This window comes from Ictalurus punctatus, chromosome 22 (genome assembly GCF_001660625.3).
Source record: "Ictalurus punctatus breed USDA103 chromosome 22, Coco_2.0, whole genome shotgun sequence".
In the NCBI taxonomy this organism is placed as follows: Eukaryota; Metazoa; Chordata; class Actinopteri; order Siluriformes; family Ictaluridae; genus Ictalurus; species Ictalurus punctatus.
The window spans coordinates 8,184,662-8,207,863 of NC_030437.2; the positions used below are offsets into that span (position 1 = coordinate 8,184,662).

The 23,202-nt window shown below is 40.4% G+C and overlaps 1 protein-coding gene across 1 annotated transcript in view; it reads left to right on the forward strand.

Moving 5' to 3' along the window:
• LOC108255977 (roundabout homolog 1) overlaps window positions 1-23,202 on the forward strand; it is a 25,711-nt gene continuing 2,509 nt past the window's right edge. Inside the window, exons 1-9 of the mRNA XM_047149816.2 lie at window positions 1-218; window positions 4,561-4,742; window positions 14,908-15,171; window positions 15,473-15,624; window positions 16,015-16,168; window positions 16,317-16,506; window positions 16,731-16,825; window positions 22,562-22,748; window positions 22,836-22,933. Of these exons, the coding sequence (XP_047005772.1) occupies window positions 4,643-4,742; window positions 14,908-15,171; window positions 15,473-15,624; window positions 16,015-16,168; window positions 16,317-16,506; window positions 16,731-16,825; window positions 22,562-22,748; window positions 22,836-22,933 (1,240 nt within the window). The 5' untranslated portion in view covers window positions 1-218; window positions 4,561-4,642. The remainder of the gene's footprint in view (window positions 219-4,560; window positions 4,743-14,907; window positions 15,172-15,472; window positions 15,625-16,014; window positions 16,169-16,316; window positions 16,507-16,730; window positions 16,826-22,561; window positions 22,749-22,835; window positions 22,934-23,202) is intronic.

Here is a 23,202-nt window from a genome sequence, read left to right on the forward strand (position 1 = left end):
GCTCTCATATTATTCCAAGCCTTTTGAGCGTCTCCAGGCTGTGAGATGAACACATCTCCCTTGTGTTGTGTGCGTGTGGTTGTGTGTGTGTGTGTCTGTCTGTGTGTGCACCCGCCTGATGAGATCTAACCCTACGCACTCGTGAAGAGGAGACTGAATGCAGAACAAGCTTGCTTGCAGTGATGCTGCACTGAAGCTGAACACTTTCTCATTTACAAGTAAGTGCTCTTTCTCTAATTATCTAAGAATATCTATATTCTCTTTATCTAATGCTATATGTAAATTTGCATTTGTATTCCTCAATTGTGAAATAACAATCTCTGCAGAGCATTTTACTGACTTTTGCAATGTATTACTTTTTTTTTAATTGCTTGTCTAAATATCCAGAATCATTACAAAAATCCAAGCTATAATTGTAACACATTATGAAAAATGTCTGTTTTACACACATCCCATGTGTCAGGGATTTCCTGTATTAATCATTGTGTTTATTTATATCTAGTTATATCACCCCATAGCTCAGAATGAATGAATTTTACTAAGAGCTGGCTTAGTGCCATTAAGGGACTACGTTTGTTTCTTGCTGCAACACTTGAAGGTGGTTTGTAAAAGTAAACTTAGCTTTCATAGCAATTTTGAAGAAATTAAGTGTTAAAATTAGAAAAGATTAGGTAATGGTTCGATATTATATAGCTTTACATCACAGTGTGCAGATTCCCTGCAGAACAGTGTGCATCTGGCTATTTGTAATTATGCACATACCCTGAACCACTCTACTACAAAGCAAATGCTAATATTACCATCTACAATTATCCAGATACTATAAATAGGAGTCTACAGATGGTGGCCATGAATCTGATCTGCTTTCAGTAATATTAGCTTAATGTAAAGTTCTGGTAGTCATAGTAATAGTACTTATATTAAGCACGTATTGCTCTTTTTTATAAAGCCACAATATAGCATTTGCAAATGCATTTTGCAGAGATACTTTTGGCCAGAGGTAAATTGTTTGTGCCTGTTTTCAAGCATAATTAATCCCTTTCTGCATCAAAAAAGTTTGCTTGTTATATATACGGCAGCCATATGAGCATAAACACAGTTTTGAAGCCTAAACACAATTAAAGCACTGTAGACATTAGTGACAGTCAGAAAAACTGGATTGTAAATTAGCACTGCGTGTTTTGGTCTGAGCTGTGTGTGCCGGGTTGCTACTGTAGTTGTCTGGTTTACCCTCAAAATTGTCATGCTTTTAAAAAACAGTGTGAGTTGGGTTTTTATGCATGTTTACTTGCCATAGATATATTTTATCACAAAATGTATAATAGTGGGAGGCTATTTTAAGAGTTTGGTAAAAGAACCAACTAGTTTCATGGAAACTAGGTGCTCTTCTAACACAGTTCTAAACAACCCTAGTCATAACATATACATCACACAAACACACATTCATTTCCTCAAATCAAACAAAATTCAACACACTAAACAGCAATTTGGCAAATTTTCCATCATATGGAGCTATCTGTATAATGGCTTGTGACAGTGATGAGAAATCTTTCCTCTATAGCTTGTCACACTTCATAACTTGATGAGTACACTTTTTCTTATAATACTGTTTCTGAAGAATGCTGAGGAACTCTGTGGCACCCACCAGTATTAAGTTGGTTTACCTTTATGACTACTGCTTCATGATTACTGCATTCATTTATCAGTTGGTGTGGTTAATCCTTTGGCATCATCTCCTCTAAGCATTCACGTCCCCCACCTGACTAGCAGGGCTGTGCATACTTGGGCTGGAGGAGAGTTCCATCCTTTTTCTCCTCAGGTCAGGTCCTCACTCTGCATTATCAGCTCATTTTTTATTTATTTTTTATTTTTTACATTTCTTGGCACCTACCAACTGGCTGTAGTGTGGCTAAGGGTGCTAATGTGGTCTAATGGTTTCCCTGACTGTACCCTGCACTGTTGGCTACAGAATAACTGCTAACCCAATGACAGAGGTGGGAGTCGGTTTCCTTTCATTCACCCCTCATTCTCCCTGTCAGTCAGTTTCTTCCTCTGCATTTTCACCATACAGTGTTCTCCATATCTCCTGCTGTCTGGCCAACCAACCTGTGGCTACATACTTCTAACATACAACTCTGTAATCCTGCAACAGTTATAATTGTGCGGTCAGTGTCTGAACATCGTGAAAGCTGAAAACAGGTTCAAACTATGTGCTTGCTGCCTCGTAATTGATCATCTGCAAGAGGCAGTGTTCAGCTCGTACATCTACTTCACTCACTGCATGCCTGTGCTGACTCAGCATGCCCAACTGACAGATTTGGACTCTTGTTCAGTGACTCAAATGCAGTTTAGGCAGTTTGCAATGGAATTCACTATGCGACAGTGCAAAGACTTTGTTGAAAGCTTTAATTCAAGCATGTCCAAACTCAGTTTTACATGCTTAAGCTAGTCAGACTAAGAGTGCATGGTTAAGTTGGTCTGAGTCACATGCCTAATGTCGCTACCTGCCTCGCACCACTGATGGTCTTACCAGACAAAATTCAATGCCCAGATATCTTTAATCATTACTCCTTAACTGGAAAGATCTTTCATATCCCATGCACATACACTCCAGGATGAGTTTATTAATAGAGAACAGTTTCTTTAGTTGATGTGGTAGTAGTATACAAAAGCCTCTTCTGGTGTAATACTCTTTACAATTCTAACTACTAAATTCAATTGTCAAAGAAATCACACCCTACTGAATAGGCTGAAATTGTACCTTTTGGGGATAGTTACCATTTTCCTGAATGTAAATTATATTTGTGAAGAGAGAATTTAATTATAACATTAATGAACTTGATGATAGCTTTCATTTAATGGGGTGTTGTGAAGCCAAAACAAACACACACCCCCAGCTTTTGGCATTAAGTCCCATTAGCTCACCCACCCGCTGTCTCTGCTTCACGCCAGATGAGTCATGGTTCTCAAGTACTCATTCATGACACTGCAGTCAACCATTACAGAGCTAAGCACTCACCACATACTGAGTGACTGCAAGACAATAATGAGTTTCCCATAATTTAGTAATGATTGTGTCTAGTAAAGTAGTAATAATGTAGTATAGGAATAATGCCCACAACACACCTCAGACTTTAAATTCTTGATCATTAGCTACACATACGATGGGATTGCTTCATTGACATATCAGACATTTGTGTATGATGGGGTTGTTTGTCTTAAATAATAATGAAAAAAAAAGTTGCAAATGCAAATAATAGAACAAAAAAACTCATTCAAGGTCAATTGCAGCTAAAATGTAGCTTACCCTAATGTATTTTTGATGATGGCCATTGTTGGTTTTTTTTTTTTTTTATCATATAGTCATGCAGAAATTAACATCTAGCTTTACTGTACTTTAACTGATTAGTTGTGTCTGGGATATGTGAAGCTATACAACTATTTTAACCACTATACTTGTACACTGTTTTTATCTAACACGTATATAAACATGCTGAAAGATGTTTCAAAGAAAAAGGCCTTGATTGATGAATGTACGGAGAGATGGCTGTGTGACTGGATGGACTAATGCATTATAGGTGGAAATGTTATAATGATTTTGCCAATCAAATTACTCAAACTGACACAAGAAGGATTGTGAAGATTATTAGATATTAATTACAAGTACAAAATCTTCACCTCATATTTGGTCATTTCAGTGATTTTCTTTGTGTTTTTTTAAAGTATGATGGACGCCTCTGCTCTAACACTGGTCAAATTAGGTAATCATTAAGTCTGTGAGCACCTTACATGGACACACAGTTATGAAAGCCCACACGATCAGACAACAAGCGTTTCTTAACAGGCTCGCTAACTGATCCTCTGAGTACAAAGCAGGCCTGTTCTTTTCATGTCACAATCGGCAAGTGGAGGGGCTGCGGCTGCGCGGCCTAAAGTGGCCAGTCCATTGAAGGCACTAAAGAGGCATGTAGTGTACAAAGCATGGGTTGTGATAATGGCGCCTGTAACACACAACCAAAATAGGGAATATTCAGTGAGCCAGAGAGGAGAGGCCAGCTGCTGCGACTATGTTGTTCTGTAGAGGTACTTATTGGCCAATAAGATTGGAATCATGCTAAAGCTGCATGATCCAAGAAAAGATAGAAGCACACATGATTACATCTGGTTACCCATTAAATCTGTATAGGTAAATATATGTTAACAAAATATTGCTAAAATGTTAAGAAAAAAACTATGAAGTTAAAAAATAATTGTATTGTATTAAAGATCAAAACTTTAAGGCTTAATATCTGTCACATTATTGTGGGATAAATAGATAGATAGACAGACAGAGACACACACACAGTACACATCCATGGTACCCGAAATTAACAGATACCATAAGGGAAATAATATGATTTCATTATATGTGAAGTACAAGTCGTAAATAACTGCTAATAACAGTAGTAAATATATAAGTAATAAGAGAGACATGCAATATTTTCATAAAGGCAAATTAAATGTGGCTGTTTTGTGTGTTTATTTGTTTTGTTCTGGATTTTTGTTGTTGTTGCATTTCAGAGCACAGATTCCACCATCCAGATGATGAACTATGCTATGGATAAGTGTGTACAAGTGAAAGGTACAGAGGGAGAGGGCTAGCATGGTGTCTCATCTCCATACCTCAGCCCAGATGATCTGCCCAGTCTGGCTGCTCCTGTTCTCCTATTCTATCAGCATCACCCCGTCTCAATCTGAACTAGGTTTGTATGGTGAAAAAAGCTATATACACTATAGTAAATATACTAACAAACTTATCTTGTCCAACTAAATATGGTGGCCTGCTCAGTTTTACAATACAGTTCTGATATGTAAGGTATCTAGTAATCAAATTCAGTGTGTTTGATTTTTAACTGATGCTCAATACTTCTCTTCCACTTCGCACCTGTGTCTGGATTATGTAATTTTATAAATTTTATTGTGAAAAAGAGAGGCACAACATTTCAGATTGATAGAATCTAGAACTATAGATTCTGCATTTTATTAAGCAGTGGACACATTTGCACATCTGTCATTGTATTTTCTGAGAGTTTGATTTCATTTGTAATGATAAAGCCCTGATAGCAGAATGTGTCATATGCTAATTTCGCATTTGTTTGCCAAAACATGGTGTTGCTCAGCCTGTAACCTAGCAACAGCAGACTTCAAACTACCTGTTTCCTCAGAGTGCGATGTGTTCACTGGGAGCTTTCCCTTTAAGAATTATTTTAAATATTTATATTGACTTTTTAGATAATTTCTAAGCAATTGCAGAATAACATTTTTAAACCCTTTCTATGAGCCAGTATGTATTTATGTTTGTAGTGGATACATAGTTTTTGAACACTTAGGGTTTCTTATGTTGTATTACAGATTGATCATGATTATTGTCACAGAAGAAACAAAAGTATACTGAATAGCACTTAAATGAGGAAAACTAAATCTCAAATCCTAACGAGTACTTTAAAATCAGGGTTTTTTTGAGGATAAACATATTATGCTTATAGAGAAAACATTTAGGGTAAAGGGTTAGGGTTTAAGTTTTCATCACAGTGGTTATAAGTTTTCTGTCTAAATGTGTCTATATTATGCTAAGGTTGATTAACTCACACAGGGCCATATTCAGAACTGATTTAAGTGTGCACAGTGAGGATTTAATACCAAAATTGTGCACATTGGTATTCAGACCTAAAACATAACTCTGGACTTAAATGACTTCAGCCCCACTCGCTGGCAGTTTGATACAACCATAATATGTCACACAGAAATGTACTGTATATTTTGGGCTTTAAAAACGTCTGGGTTACGCATGTAACCCTGTTCCCTGAGAAGGGAACGAGATGTTGTGTGAGCTTCATGCTGTGGGAAGTGCCCTCGTACATGACTGATATCTGAAGTCTGTGTGAAATCATGCCAATTTATAGGCCTGCCATGGTCAGGTGATATGGCATTTCACACGTCGTGTGATTATAAAACCTGTAAACCATGTCATCACCCTCAATTATCTGAAGCAAAGACATGATTCACAGACATGCCCCAGTATGAAAAGCTATGCAACATCTCGTTCCATTCTCAGGGAACAGGGTTACATGTGTAACACAGACATTCCCTTTCCCAAAGGGAACTCAACGTTGCGTGAGCTATTAAGCTTGAGGTTCACTGCAAGACATTCAAACCAGGGGTGGAATCCATGTCCAAACTGTACTATCAAAAAAATGTGTGTGGCATAGACCACCCCACCACAGAACACACGACTGTAAGTGTAACCCCTTGGATGAAGCCTTCGAGGAGGAGAACCCCCCTAGTGGAATGAGCCCTTATGCCCAGAGGCGTAGCAATACCGCACACGCATAAGCAATAGAGATTGTCTCCACTATCCAATTGGAGATGCGCTGTTCTGACACAGCATCACCTCTGCTGTTGCCGCCAAAGCAGACCAGCAACTGCTCCGACTTACGCCACTGTCAAGAACGGTAGACATAAATACAGAGAACCCTTACTGGACACAGTAGGTGCAATTTCTCTTGTTCCGGTGTGAGGAACAGAGGAGGGCAAAAAGCCTGCAACACTATTGGCTGGGCAGCAGATGTAGGCACTTTAGAAATATAATCCAGCCTAGGATATAGGAAGGCCTTGGCTAATCCCGGGGCAAAGTCAAGACAGGAAGGGGCAAAAGAGCGAGCTTGTAGATCTCCTACTCACTTGAAAGCTCAAATGGGGTGTCTGACAGACCTTCCAGGAATACAGAAAAGTTACAGGAAGGTATGAATGGTCTGCCTCAGCCACCTGACAACACACATAAACCTCGATGTTAGAGGATGTTGTCCCACAGAGGCTCCATCAATAGAGGCATGGCTGGCTGAAATGGCAGCCACATAGACCCTAATTGTAGAAGGAGCAAACCCTGCTGAAAAAACTCCTGGACTATTGTGCAGTCTACTAGCACATACAGTTTTCTCATGGATGGTGCTCTAGCGTTCAACATGGTCTCTATGACCTTGGTTGAGAGACCAGAATCTATGAGCTGGTGCCCCTCAGGGGCCAGACCCACAGTTTCCATAGTTCTGGCTGAGGGCGATAAATCAACCCTCTGGCTTGAGATAGTAGATCCTTGTGAATAGGAATCTCCTAGGGAGTGCCGTCTAGCAGGGATATTATGTCCGAGAACCATATTCAAGCTGACCAATAAGGTGCTATTAGCAGCAAACGTAGACGGTCGTGGTCTCGCTAGAATTTGTGGGCGCAATCAGGGGAAAGGCGTACAGACATGACCTCGGGCATGTGTGTACCACGGCATCCAGCCCCAATGTTGCTGGAGGAGAGAGGGAGAACCACTGCAGGTAGTGTGTTGTCTCCTCAGAGGCGAACACATCCACTTCCACCTGGCCGAACCTCTATCATAACCTATAGTTTGGTGGTTCTGCCTTTTATGCCTTCTTTTAAGTTAATAATAATTAATTCCATAATTATGAATGAAATGCAAATAAAAACTTTATTCTCTCCTTTTCCACAAGTTGTTTCACAGTAACTGGTCTCATAAACAGAAAACACATTACTCACATTAACATTAACACATGAACTAAATTCTGAAGAATAAATTAAGATTTCTTAACTTATTGAATGTTAATTCATATTAACAGAATTAATTAACTGAATTCTAAAAAAAAACTCCTGTTGGGCTCACATTCACTCGCCGCAAACAAAGCATTTCTACTTCATCCTTGAACATCAAACTGGTCACATATAATATAAACTTTCTTATTTATTAACATTAACTGGGTATGAAATATACTACTCTACAAATAATTTTTTTGTGCAATATATAGTTTTTTGTCAAATTTTGATTTAAATCTTTCAACAGTGTATTGGTGCTTTATTTCAACACGAGCAGTGCGGGAAATTCTTTTTTGACTCGATACCGAAATGCCTGCTTCAGTGCTGCAGTGTCTGGTGTAAAATTTTATCAGTGCAGAGCTTACAAACTGCAGGAGGTTTTTTTGTCATTCCACACATGAAAGGCAAGACACACTTGTCTTTGTACTCCTCACCTGGTTGCCGCCACACACGCTTGACACCATCTGAACCAAATAAGTTTATCTTGGTCTCATCAGAACACAGGACATGGTTCCAGTAATCCATGTCCTTAGTCTGCATGTCTTCAGCAAACTGTTTGCGGGCTTTCTTGTGCATCATCTTTAGAAGAGGCTTCCTTCTGGGACGACAGTCATGCAGACCAATTTGATGCAGCGTGCGGCGTATGGTCTGAGCACTGACAGGCTGACCCCCCCACCCCTTCAACCTCTGCAGAAATGCTGGCAGCACTCATACGTCTATTTCCCAAAGACAACATCTGGATATGACGCTGAGCACGTGCACTCAACTTCTTTGGTTGACCATGGCGAGGCCTGTTCTGAGTGGAACCTGTCCTGTTAAACCGCTGTATGGTCTTGGCCACCGTGCTGCAGCTCAGTGTCAGGGTCTTGGCAATCTTCTTATAGCCTAGGCCATCTTTATGTAGAGCAACAATTCTTTTTTTCAGATCCTCAGAGAGATCTTTGCCATGAGGTGCCATGTTGAACTTCCAGTGACCAGTATGAGGGAGTGTGAGAGCAATGACACCAAATTTAACACACCTGCTCCCCATTCACACCTGAGACCTTGTAACACTAACAATTCAATTGGCAGTTGGCTAATTGGGCCCAATTTGGACATTTTCACTTAGGGGTGTACTCACTTTTTTTGCCAGCGGTTTAGACATTAATGGCTGTGTGTTGAGTTATTTTGAGGGGACAGCAAATTTACACTGTTACACAAGCTGTACACTCACTACACTACATTATAGCAAAGTGTCATTTCTTCAGTGTTGTCACATGAAAAATTATAATCAAATATTTACAAAAATGTGAGGGGTGTACTCACTTTTATGAAATACTGTATATATATATATATATATATATATATATATATATATATATATATATATATATATATATATATATATATATATATATATATATATATACACATACAGTGAGGGAAAAAAGTATTTGATCCCCTGCTGATTTTGTACGTTTGCCCACTGACAAAGAAATGATCAGTCTATAATTTTAATGGTAGATTTATTTGAACAGTGAGAGACAGAATAACAACAAAAAAATCCAGAAAAACGCATGTCAAAAATTTTATAAATTAATTTGCATTTTAATGAGGGAAATAAGTATTTGACCCCTCTGCAAAACATTCAATTCAATTCAATTCAATTTTATTTGTATAGCGCTTTTTACAATAGACATTGTCTCAAAGCAGCTTTACAGAAATATCAACACGGTATACAGATAACATGACTTAGTACTTGGTTTAAAAACCCTTGTTGGCAATCACAGAGGTCAGACGTTTCTTGTAGTTGGCCACCAGGTTTGCACACATCTCAGGAGCGATTTTGTCGCACTCCTCTTTGCAGATCTTCTCCAAATCATTAAGGTTTCGAGGCTGACGTTTGGCAACTCGAACCTTCAGCTCTCTCCACAGATTTTCTATGGGATTAAGGTCTGGAGACTGGCTAGGCCACTCCAGGACCTTAATGTGCTTCTTCTTAAGCCACTCCTTTGTTGCCTTGGCCGTGTGTTTTGAGTCATTGTCATGCTGGAATACCCATCCACGACCCATTTTCAATGCCCTGGCTGAGGGAAGGAGGTTTTCACCCAAGATTTGACGGTACATGGCCCCGTCCATCGTCCCTTTGATGCGGTGAAGTTGTCCTGTCCCCTTAGCAGAAAAACACCCCCAAAGCATAATGTTTCCACATCCATGTTTGACGGTGAGGATGGTGTTCTTGGGGTCATAGGCAGCATTCCTCCTCCTCCAAACACGGCGAGTTGAGTTGATGCCAAAGAGCTCCATTTTGGTCTCATCTGACCTCAACACTTTCACCCAGTTGTCCTCTGAATCATTCAGATGTTCATTGGCAAACTTCAGACGGGCATGTATATGTGCTTTCTTGAGCAGCGGACCTTGCGCGCGCTGCAGAATTTCAGTCCTTCACGGCGTAGTGTGTTACCAATTGTTTTCTTGGTGACTATGGTCCCAGCTGCCTTGAGATCATTGACAAGATCCTCCCGTGTAGTTCTGGGCTGATTCCTCACTGTTCTCATGATCGTTGCAACTCCACGAGGTGAGATCTTGCATGGAGCCCCAGGCCGAGGGAGATCGACAGTTCTTTTGTGCTTCTTCCATTTGCGAATAATCGCACCAACTGTTGTCCCCTTCTCACCAAGCTGCTTGGCAATGGTCTTGTAGCCCATTCCAGACTTGTGTAGGTCTACAATCTTGTCCCTGACATCCTTGGAGAGCTCTTTGGTCTTGGCCATGGTGGAGAGTTTGGAATCTGATTGATTGATTGCTTCTGTGGACAGGTGTCTTTTATACAGGTAACAAACTGATATTAGGAGCACTCCCTTTAAGAGTGTGCTCCTAATCTCAGCTCGTTACCTGTATAAAAGACACCTGGGAGCCAGAAATCTTTCTGATTGAGAGGGGGTCAAATACTTTTTTCCCTCATTAAAATGCAAATTAATTTATAAAATTTTTGACATGCGTTTTTCTGGATTTTTTTGTTGTTATTCTGTCTCTCACTGTTCAAATACAACTACCATTAAAATTATAGACTGATCATTTCTTTGTCAGTGGGCAAACGTACAAAATCAGCAGGGGATCAAATACTTTTTTCCCACACTGTATATATATATATATATATATATATATATATATATATATATATATATATATATATATATATATATATATATATATATATATATAGAGAGAGAGAGAGAGAGAGAGAGATTGATAGACTGATAGATTCCAGAAAGTTCCACAAGGTGCTTGGTTGAATGGAAACTGCTATTTGAAAAATGGCTTCATTCTCCAGCTGTCCTGTTTTGTTTTCAGTGTTTGCAGAGTTAGTGGCACTATATAGTGGTCCACATTATATTTTATACACAAATACAAATATTTGGAGCTCTAAACAGATACAGATAGTGGCATGGCATTACAGCCTAGAAACACACCTATATTTTTAGGATTGTTACAAGATTCCGTCAAGGATCTAGTAGATACACGTAGGTCTGGGTGATGCTGCCAGAATCACATTAATGATCATTTAAGCATCTTGACATCTTCAGAAAAATTTAATGAAGTTTTTTAAACCAGGAAAAATTACAAACTTTTAGATTGTATAAAAGTTGCATAACAATAGTAACCAAAATCCAGTGTCATTTACAATACAAACATCATACCGAACATCTCTTTCTGTGGGTTTTAGAGACATAAAACCACTGGCTGAAATGAGCAGTACCGACAAAAAAGAAATACTCTGCCTCTACTACTTTTATCCCTCTCACAGAACTATCCACAGTCCAAAGCCTGCTAATTTTGCTCAAAGACCAATTGACTACAATGGAGCTAGAAGGGTATCTATGTAATGGCAAAAGATTTTTTTTAAATGTGTCAGTGCATGAAATTAGATTACACAGTGTAGTTGATGGGTAAATGAACAAGCAGATAAATAATAATGTTTTTCCTTCCTATGGCACGAATGAAAAACCCTCCCTAGATGAGCAGATTTGTCAAATGAAACTTTATCATTCTTATCCATTTATGGTAAACTAAAGGGTAGATATTGAAATTACGCTGCTAAATATGACTAGCGTTAGCTACGTACAACATAGTCCATCAACTGTCTTAGCACATTTAGCCTAAACTTTACAAGAGTCCACTTTTGGTCATATCACAATTGAGAATAAACCCAAATTCATTGCTTTAGTAGAATTTATTTGGAAATGAAATGATACTCACCTTGAAATGTCCTTTGTATCATACTGTTCAGTCTACAGGTCCTCTAACACAGTCTTAACTGTCTCAATTTGCCGAGGCATGTTAAATGGGTAGAGGAGGGGCATTGAAATCCTGAACTCAAGGTGGAGAAAAATTAAGTTATCAAGTTAATTTCATTAAGTTACTACAACTTCAATTTTGTTTTAATCAATTAATGCAGAAATTTCAGGTTAAATTATACACACTAAGTTGATGTAATTATCAACATTGTTATGCCAACACAACTCATCAAAATAATGTTTGCAACTTAAAATATTTATTAAATCAATAAATTACAATGTTTATCTTGTAACCACACATTTAATTAAGTTGTGGTAATTTGTAACAGAGGCTTGTAACAATAGTGAATTACTTTCTGCTCTTGGGCTGAATTTACTGAGACAAATTGGCAGAGGTTTAAATAAGACAGGTTCCACCTGCACTCCCTAAGCAGGTTCTAATCACTGGCACCCAATCTTTAACACCTGATTCTAACTTTATGGATTTAAAGGTGTGATAAATGTAGGGGTGTACTTACTTTTTCCATGTGACTGATCTGTTTTTTGTTTTTCAGTTAATTAAAATTGTGAAAATTACTACAAAATGTCAACATGTCATTTGATAAAGTGTATCAACTTTATTTATAGTGTCACAGATCGGAGTTGAGCCAGAAGCAGGTGCAGATAGTGACATTTATTAGAAGAAACATACCGAGAAACAAAGACACTAAGAAAACTTGACTAAACACACTGTGGCAAGAAACAAACACCGAGACATAAACAACGTGAGTCAAACATGGAACACAGGGGTCTAAGACAACGAAAGACAGTGAATCAGTGCAGACAATGGCTATATATACACATGAGTGCTCATTAACCAAAACGTGAATCAGGTGCAGGTGGTCATGTGACATGTAGTGCAGTGCAGTGGCTGATGGGAAGTGGAGTCCAGAGCTTCCTGATACGTGACACAACCCTCCCCCAAGGGCGCTACTCCCGGAGCGCCCAAAATTATACGTCCTCCATCTGGTGGTCCTGGCCCCCTGGAGAAAATGTCCCCCGCAAAATCAGGAGGCCGGGCGGCTTCTACAATGGCACAGGGAGGCTGAGATATTTCCTCGGCAGAGCATGAAAGCGGCGCGACGTCCCCAGCTGAACTGGAAGGCCGAGAGAAGTCCTCCGTGTGGCCAGGGAGAGGAGCGTGGGTCTCCTCGAAGCAGAAGGGGGGAACGCTAGTTGCCATGGAGCAGGCGGGCTGAGCGACGACCTCAGCTGGACGGGGAGGCTGAGCGACGACCTCAGCTGGACGGGGAGGCTGAGCGACGTCCTCAGCTGGACGGGGAGGCTGAGCGACGACCTCAGCTGGACGGGGAGGCTGAGCGACGACCTCAGCTGGACGGGGAGGCTGAGCGACGACCTCAGCTGGACGGGGAGGCTGAGCGACGACCTCAGCTGGACGGGGAGGCTGAGCGACGACCTCAGCTGGACGGGGAGGCTGAGCGACGACCTCAGCTGGACGGGGAGGCTGAGCGACGACCTCAGCTGGACGGGGAGGCTGAGGCTCTGAGGTCACTATGTGAACCTTGGGCATGGGCAGAGCTTGGCTGGCCGTGTCGGCGGACTGGGGCATGGGCGGAGCTTGGCTGTGCGTGTCGGCGGACTGGGGCATGGGCGGAGCTTGGCGGTGCGTGTCGGCGGACTGGGGCATGGGCGGAGCTTGGCGGTGCGTGTCGGCGGACTGTGGCGTGAGCCGAGCTTGGCGGTGCGTGTCGGCGGACTGTGGCGTGAGCCGAGCTTGGCGGTGCGTGTCGGCGGACTGTGGCGTGAGCCGAGCTTGGCGGTGCGTGTCGGCGGACTGTGGCGTGAGCCGAGCTTGGCGGTGCGTGTCGGCGGACTGTGGCGTGAGCCGAGCTTGGCTGGGCGTGAGCGGCATTTGGGTCAGTAGGCCTGAACATGAACTCAGGGACGCGAAACTTGATTTGGACCTCAGGGACGCGAGGCTTGGCTGGGACCTTAGGGACTTGAGACTTGACTGGGACTCGGACATCAAAGCCTGGTGCTAGTGCCTCCCCGCTGACCCTTTGCTGGAGCTCGGCAGGTGAGCCCACCTCGTGGGGCTCAGGTTCAAGCTCTGAGGTCACCCTGTCGGTCCCGGGCTGGGTCTCTGTACTGAACACAAACTCCCCCTTGTACCTGGACTCCTCCTCCTGTTGGCGTGGCATGGCATAGTCCTGCATGAACATAGGCGGTAAGTTGAAGCCCAGGTAATTCCTGGCGTCCTGCTGCTTTTGTAGCGCAGCTTGGTAATCGTCCGACTGTTGGCGCAACGTGGCAAAGTACTCCACTAACATTGGTGGCATCCTGACGCCCCAGTTATCCATCTTGGCGATCTGCTGCTTCTGATTGTTGGTCTTTCGTTCTGTCACAGATCGGAGTTGAGCCAGAAGCAGGTGGAGATAGTGACATTTATTAGAAGCAACGTACCGAGAAACAAAGACACTAAGAAAACTTGACTAAACACACTGTGGCAAGAAACAAACACCGAGACATAAACAACGTGAGTCAAACATGGAACACAGGGGTCTAACACAACAAAAGACAGTGAATCAGTGCAGACAATGGTTATATATACACGAGTGCTCATTAACCAAAACGTGAATCAGGTGCAGGTGGTCATGTGACATGTAGTGCAGTGCAGTGGCTGATGGGAAGTGGAGTCCAGAGCTTCCTGATACGTGACATATAGGCACTGTTTCAAAGAGGATCAAATGTTTGGTTATCCTAATATGTCAAAAAGCCAACAATTTCCATGGGGTGTACCTATTTTTTTCCACAGTACTGTATATAATAGAAAATGTCAGAATTTGATCATAATAATTCAATCATATTAATGAAACTATCCAAAAACTGTCATTAATATCTATTACCATTATGTACATGGTAACTCTGTTAACAAACCAATTAATTAAATAATTTTCTACCTTTTCAAATATTTGATTAATTGTTCCTTTTCTTTTAGTATTCTCAATCCAGCCAAAGGATGGCATTGGGATTCTGAACAGGCCACTGATGCTGCATTGTGCAGTGTATGACACAAGCCCACAGACGGCACTACCAGTGAAGTGGGAGAAAGAGAATGGAAGATTGGCAACTGGAGTTCATCAGATGGCCAATGGCTCTCTATTCTTTTCTTCACTTAAAGGGGAAGACCTAGGGGGATATATTTGCAGTGCTAGGAATGGAAGCAAACAGATCAAAAGTGTTGTCACAGTCAACAAAGCATGTATGTACCATCAATTAGCAGTGCAGCCTGACTGGGTTAATCTCATGTTATTGGGACTATAGGGCTTTAGAAAATAATAATGTATTTAGAGTTTGGTACAGTAAATTGGGTCTGTAAAAACTCTGAAAAGTTTTACCTGGCAGATTTGTCAGTCACTTAAATTATGTTTTTCATATGTAAGGAGAAACTATAATCTCCATCTATAGAATATGCTGTGTAATAAATGTCAGTCTATACAATTATGCTGTCTCTATGAAATGTTTGGTTTCCAACTGAGTTTTGGTTTTATGTCCCCTTGCAGATCTGGAAAATGTGTTTTTCAGTCCTCAGTCTCAGAGTGTAATTAAGGGTCAGGACTTGTTTTTCCAGTGTGTGTCAGGGGACAGCTCTCCAACTGCCCACATATCATGGCTGAAGAATAGCAGAGCTTTTACCAGAGGAACTCAGATCCAGGTAGAGCAAATTGCTGTGAACACACAGGGAGCACGAATTATTGTCATTTGCAGGTTTTCAATTTTCAGCATGTCCAGAATTGCAATTCATTCCTGATCCATTAGGTGTCACTATAAAATTTTATTACTTGGTCACAAGAATACCATTGAAATTAGAGTAACTATGCTTAAGATACTTGGATTACTTTCTAATGTTATAGTTGGATACATATGTGTACTGGCTGCAGGTGAAATAAAAGTGGTGAGTAGGCCTTAAAAGTAGGAATTTCTTTTAAGGGAATTTAGATTATGCACATTCTCCAACCTCTGTTATTTCCTCAAGAGGTAATCTTGAGATTGGCTTTACAGATGGGCTGTAAAGACTTGTCTGTCTGCATGATTTATTTTACAGGGTCAATATGGAGGGGGGAGTCAGAGAAAGACCTCAGGTACGCTGCACCTGACCAACGTCACCAAGGCAGACCAAGGACGTTATGTCTGTGTTACCCATAATCGTCTACTGAACATAAGCAAAGAAAGTGACACAGCCACCTTAATAGTTGGTGGTATGTGGTCATTTGTTCCTTGCAGTAAACTGGACAAGACCATTGCTTCCTTTTTTTTTTTTTTTGTAACATTGGTCTATTGTGAGGTTGTTGCTTAAGCATGCTACCTTTGTATTTTTCTTTTTCTTTTTTTTTTTCTTACTTGCAGGGCTTAGCATGAGTCTTGAGATCATGCAGGGTCCTGAGAATATCACAGTTGCTGTGGAAACGGAGACAGCCCTGCACTGTGTAGTCCATGGTTCCCCTACTCCCAAAATTCAGTGGTTCAAAGATAACCAAATGTTACCCAATACATCGAGATGGGACCTGCATGATGATGGACAACTTCTTGTCTTTGAGTGAGATCATCATGTCCTTATTCATTAAACTTATACATCAGTTTAGATCCTAGTGTAGTTTATTACTTTGCCAGATATTTCCCCACAAATTAACACTTACATATATCAGTTTGTTCAGTAAGCTAGAATGTAACTTCAAAAGTGCTTTCATTGAGATACAATTGACTGTGACATGCTTCTATGAAAGTAATGAATGGAAAAATACAGTTCCATATGTCCCACAGGAGAGTTTTGCCAGAAGATGAAGGCTTCTATTACTGTGAGGCTGACAATGACAATGAGAGACTCAGATCACAGCCAGCATACCTCCTTCCTGCAGGTACCTCCATGTCTTCTTGTAAAGAATTTATGCATGCATACAAATCATGTACACATGAAGTAAATACCTACTGTAGTACTCAAGGGTGAATAGATGCAGTACATAAACCTCAACAGGAGGTAACTGTTGGGGCAGGTTCTAGTGAACTGGACGTTTGAATATTATCTGTGATGTCCCTGTTGACCAGTGGTACAACAGGTGCAGGTAAAATTAAGTTTTCTTTTAGTCAGATTTGCACATGACAAACATGTTCCATGTACAGGGTGTCCCAAAATTCTCTATACTTAGGGAACTAAGTCTGAAAACACCACATCGGTTGTGCCTTTGTCAGTGGATGTTGTCGAGGCCCACTTTTTGGTTGGTCTGCAACACGTCCATTCTTTTTGAATTTGTTAATAACTTTGGCAGTAGTGTTGTGTGTAATGTGCTTGCCATGGTTCCTGTTAAAGTCGATCACAACCTTGCGACAGCTTCCTGATCCTGCCATGAGAATGATTTCAATACATTCATCTTTTGTCAAAGGAGATTTTTGGGACACCCTGTATTTGAAATTATTAAATATTATATACTTTATAATATATTAAATATTATAATAGATTGTTCTAAAATTGCTTAAAATGTCAAATGTAAGCGGTCACCTATTTATTTAATTCAGTTCAGTTTTATTTGTATAGCGATTTTAACAATGGACATTGTCCCAAAGGAGCTTTACAGAAATATATCAATTCAGGATGTAGATTTTAAATATATGGATTTATCCTTAATGAGCAAGCCAGAGGTGATGGAGGCAAGGAAGAAACCTTGAGAGGATGCTCATCTAGGTGACACTGAATAGTGCAATTATAAATACATCCCTAGTAAAACTGTGTATTGCATGGTCAAATAGTGTAATTGGGTAACCAAAAAATTCATTTTTACAAATTTTTACATGAAGTCTGTTGTGTTGAACTTATCCACTGTTCACTGATGGAAAATTGAGGGCAAAACTGTTTGTGGCAATTGCAGTCCTAAAGCTCTCATAGCAGTTGTAGTCCTAAGCCATCATAACATAACTGTGTAGGACCTCAACGCACAAGATCATAAACATAAGTTCATAAGCATAAGATAAGCATAAGCATAAGATCACCCATCAAATAAGCCTTAAATCATGAGCCCATGGGTGCAGACATTGGAGCTCCAAGCCAATTACAGATAATGGCTGATTGCTGGGTTATCACTGTCCTGTGAACAATGGATGATCCCTCACAGATTAGCAAACCTCTCGTAAAACTCAATGATCTAGGCCACTGGCTGAGACATGGTGGCTGGCCTACAAGATGAAATCCCTCTCCCTCAGTTGATAACTTTGGGAAAAAGGGGGTTACTCACCCAAATAGGCCCCAAGGACAATCAACACAGGTGGGCCCTTTTGTTCTCTTACCTAGTTCTTTCTTTATGACAGTTTTTATCATGCTGGTCACACCAACCGCATCAGGACACCTCATATATTCTGAAAGACCAAGGACTGAAAGAATAATACAATAACAATGGAAGTTGCCTAATTTCTTCTATGTGTTACCCTGTAATTATCATGCTTGTAACCACAAAGGTGCATTTAGACACTTGATTGTTTATCATGCATGAGTACGATTGATTATGGATATATAGTTATTCAACCCCCATTGCAAATCAGGTGGTTTTTTGTCAAAATTTAAATACTTTCAACACAATGAATGCTTCAAGTGGTTTCCCCAAATTCAACTGAAAATGCAACTTATAATGACTACTCCAGTCTCAAAATTCCTTGAATAGAATCCCTCACAACAGCACAAATATGCAAAACAGCTGTTGTCTGAAGCACACCTGATGCAACTAATTAAGGGCTTCATTAGTTACACCAGGTGTGCTTGAGCTGGAACACATAATACCTGAACTGGCTAGGGGCAGAAAATAAATTAAATGCCTGGACGGGGCAGAAAAAAGGAAGCTATCAACAGCTGCAACCACATTTCTGAGAAGGCAGGTTGTGAAAAACCCTCAAGTTACTACAAAAGACCTGCAGCAAGACTTGGTGGCAACAGACACTGAGGTTTCAGTGAGCACAGTATGGCATATACTAAAAGCAGAAGGTTTCCATGCCAAAACTCCAAGACATACACCATTACTGACCCAAAAACACAAGAAAAGTCGTCTCAAATTCATATAAAATAGCCCCAGAAGTTTTGAGATTTGTTCTGTGGAGCGATGAAACAAAATTGGAACTTTTCGACAGGATGGATCAGTGGTATGTCTGGAGGAAGAAGAATGAAGAAAGAACACTCTGTCCACAGTCAAGCATGGTGGTGCATCTGTGATGCTCTGGGGCTGCTTTGCATCCTCTGGCACTGGAAACCTGCAGCATGTGGAAAGCAAGAATGATTCATTGAAGTATCAGGAAATCCTAGGAGAAAATGTCATGCCATGTATGAGGAAGTTGAAACGTGGACCATTGGACCTTCCAACAGGACAATGATCCCAAGCATACCTTAAATTCCACCAAGGCTTGGCTGCAGAAGACGTCCTGGAAGTTTCTACAGGGCCATCACAGTCACCTGACTTGAACCCCATAGAAAATCTCTGGTGGGATTTGAAGAAGGCGGTTGCAGTACACAAATCCAAGAATATTATTGAACTGGAGGCGATTGCTCATGAGGAATGGACTAAGATTTCTCAGGAATGCTGCCAGAAGCTGGTGTCTAGCAATGCATCTTGTTTGCAGTAGGTCATAACAGCAAAAGGGTGCTCTACTAAGTACTAAAGATGCTTGCTATGAAGGGGTTGAATAATTTTGAGACTGGAGAAATCATTACAACTTGCATTTTCAGTGGAATTTGGGGAAACCACTTGAAGCATTCATTGTGTTGAACAACGATTTCAATTGCTTTTGTTGGATTTGTTCATTGCAAACAGCTGAAAGTTTGTCAATTTTGACAGTAAACCTGATTTGCAATGGGGGTTGAATAATTTTGATTGTAACTGTAGGTGTGTGATTAATTATTAGTATTGTGTTAACAGCGACCAACATATGTCTTATTTGGTATGTTTGTGTTCCTTGAGTGACTTTCTGAAAGATGAAAATAAGGAAAATTGAATAGAATGTTGTTAGGTATAGGTACCAACAGTTGGGAGTAAAAGTTTGATCCAGACTCTGTAAAAAAAAAGAAAGAAAAAAAGAAAAAACATGAAATTATGTGACCACAAAGACAATAGATTGAGTAAAGTCATGGGTGGAGAATGTAGCAACGCCCCCATCCCAACTTCATGCTGATTGGTGCAAAACCTTTTGCGTTCTGCCCAGTTAGGAAGAGTTAAAACCATTGGACACCATGGAAACAATGAGTTCTCTTAAACCAACACTTTCAGAGAATTCTCCCCAATCTTTGGGGAGTCCTCATCAACTAACAACAGCTGCAACAGTCCTCTTTAACCAACATCTGCAGAATTTCTGCAATCAACATCTTCATCAACATGTTCTCTTTTCAACTAACATCTGCAAGAGTACTCTGCAATCAATGTCTGCATGAGCCAGTTCCTGCTAAGCTTCCTAACTTTAGTAGGGAAAGAACCAGATGGACCACTGCCAAGCTCCACAGACAGGCTGCTTACGAGACTCCACTCCATTCACCATTCCAAGTGGTCTTCCTAGATGCTGCTCAAAAGTGACCAGACCTCTGACGAATCCCCACCAACTGGAATCCCTTCTACAACGTTCTGAGGGAATTCCCTGTCTAGAGCAACTGCAACACAAGTACTCTAAGCACCTCCAGGTCTCAGTCAAAGCTGGTATATTTAATAGAGTCCTTCTAAAATGGAGCGAAAATTTTATTAATTGTTGATGGTTCATTCAGGTTGAGGTCTAAGAACAGCATGCGGTGTTACAACTAGGGAGCCATTTATTCTCTGTCAAAGCTACTTTCACCCCCTTTGTTTGTGTGGGTGTGTGTGTGTGTTTATGTATTAGTTTACTTTCTGTGTATTAGAATAGTTTAATAAAGTCTCGTCTGATTTTAAGAGCAAGTGTCTCTTGTCTATATTTATGATTTATTTTCCTAAGTTGTCCGATCTTGTTACTGTGCTTATAATTCGTGTTTAACATAAGGATATTATTACCGGTGGCCACGTGATTAATATCCTAGCTGGACTTAATAAAATACATTAAGTTCAGTTCATCAGTGGACGAATAGTTTATCAGCTGTTGAAATATTAAGTTTGCCATTTCCCCCGTTTTGAGCTCAATCTAACAAAAGGAAAAGCTAATTTTTCCCGACAACTCTTTATATGAATTGAGGTCCAAAGCCACCTTTATGGTTTTTAAGTGGAACAATCCTCAGTAATCTCAATGATCTTTAGGCAGCACCATGTGGGGCCATCCTCAGCAGCATCATGTGAGTTCCAATTGATGAGAATTCCAACCAAATGTAGGGTATCAGGATAGATCGGGCAGGTCCAGAGAGCAGAAGGGGTGAGGATCACTCGTATCTTGATAGAGAGAGAGAGAGATATTATTAGGTATGCTTATTGTCCCGTAAGGATTAAGGACAATGTAATTTGCGTGAGTGCAAGCAGGGACTCTGGCAAGACTAGCTATGACATTATAGCTAAAAGGGAGACCCAGAAGGTAACACAGACATGAAGGTGTACTGGGACATAAGGCAGTCAGCCACTCCACCATCAACAAACCCGGGTGAACACATGATAATGGCGTTGGGGGGGTTGTAAGAAAAAGTTCTACCCCATTCACTATTCAAGGTATCACCAAATAGTCTGCACCTTTGATTTATGTATTTTTATGACTTTTAAAGCCTTATTAATGTAGGCAGACGGTGCATAAGCTAGCCCATGTGGCATGACCTAGTATTGGAGCCAAGTAGTCACTAAAGCCATTTTCCACTCTGACTATGACCAGTTTATATGCACTACCGAATCCAAGTTTGATGAATATCTTAGCTCCCCTTAATCGTTCCCCTTAAATGGAAGTAGCAGCAGGGATAATGAATAAGAATACCATAAGGCCACTGAAGTCTAGAAAGGGCTTTAGTCCACCTCCTTAGTCTCTTTGCAAACAGCTCCATTACAGTGTTCGTCCCTTTTTACATAATGTACAGTAATTGGATCATTTGTCAGCAGCCACAGAATAATATTGTCCTTGATCATCTGTTGGAATTGGCAGTTTGTTTATAAGTTCTGGCTCATGACATTTCCTCCACCAGAGTCAATCTGGGCTGAAACAGGAAAGGGGTCCTCAGATCAGGAGATAAAAGGGTGATATATATCTTGGTTGCAATAAGTAATCCAGAGAGTGTCATCAAGCACAGGAGGCGGATGCCAGGATGTCTGCAATACAAGCATATTTTCTCTCTGACATGTATTTGTTGTTCTTCTTCTGACAATCAAAGTGAAATCTTCTGTAACAAGCAGGAGTTTATTAAAAAAAATAAAAAAGTATTAAAAGGCAAGGCAGAGATTTGAAAAAAAAAAAAAGAAAAGGAAAAACCAAATGCGCAGAAATGGAAGACAAAAACCAAAGGGCATAGTAAAACATGGAAAACCAGTAAACAGCCCAAGAAAAAAAAAACAGGGAAGCAATACAAATAAAGTATTCAACCAACCAGTAAGTGAATCAGTTTTCAAGTAATTTCATGTGCTGTTGTCAGGTGAGACTTTGTCTCACTTAAGTACATGTCCTAATAATTTTTGTTATATTTTTTTACTGCATAGTCATGGACTGGACCTTTGTTCTCCAGCCTGTCAATAAAACAGTGAGGAAGGGTGACTCAGTGACTCTGTACTGCAGACCTCCACACAGTAGACCCCCTGCACAAGTGTCTTGGTTTAGAAACAACCGGCTCCTCCGGTCCAGGTCACACATCTCCACCCAACCCACTGGAGACCTGCTCTTTCACAGGTGCTTGTGAACTTTCTTTAGGCTCAGAGTATGCATATGTTACATTTGTCGCTTTAATAATGTATGTTGTAAACCATTTCTCTTTAGTGTACAAGAGACAGACAGGGGATTTTATTTTTGTCGGGCCTCTAATTCCTTCCTACAAAGGGCTATAACCTCCAGAAAGATCTTCCTGGAAGTTCTAGGTATGGTATATTAAATAGTTTGTGATAAATGTATTTATTATATATTGTTGCATTATAATACACTACGTAAAAGGTTGCATACAGTTGAGTGCAAACGTTTGCGCTTCCTTAAGATGCGATGAAGAATACAAGTTTTATTTATAAAATCATAATACTGTATTTACTATGTTAACTTATTAACTGACATTTTTGACTACACCTACATTTACTACATTACTACAGCTACATTTTTTGTACAACCCCAGTTGCAAAAAAGTTGGGACACTGTG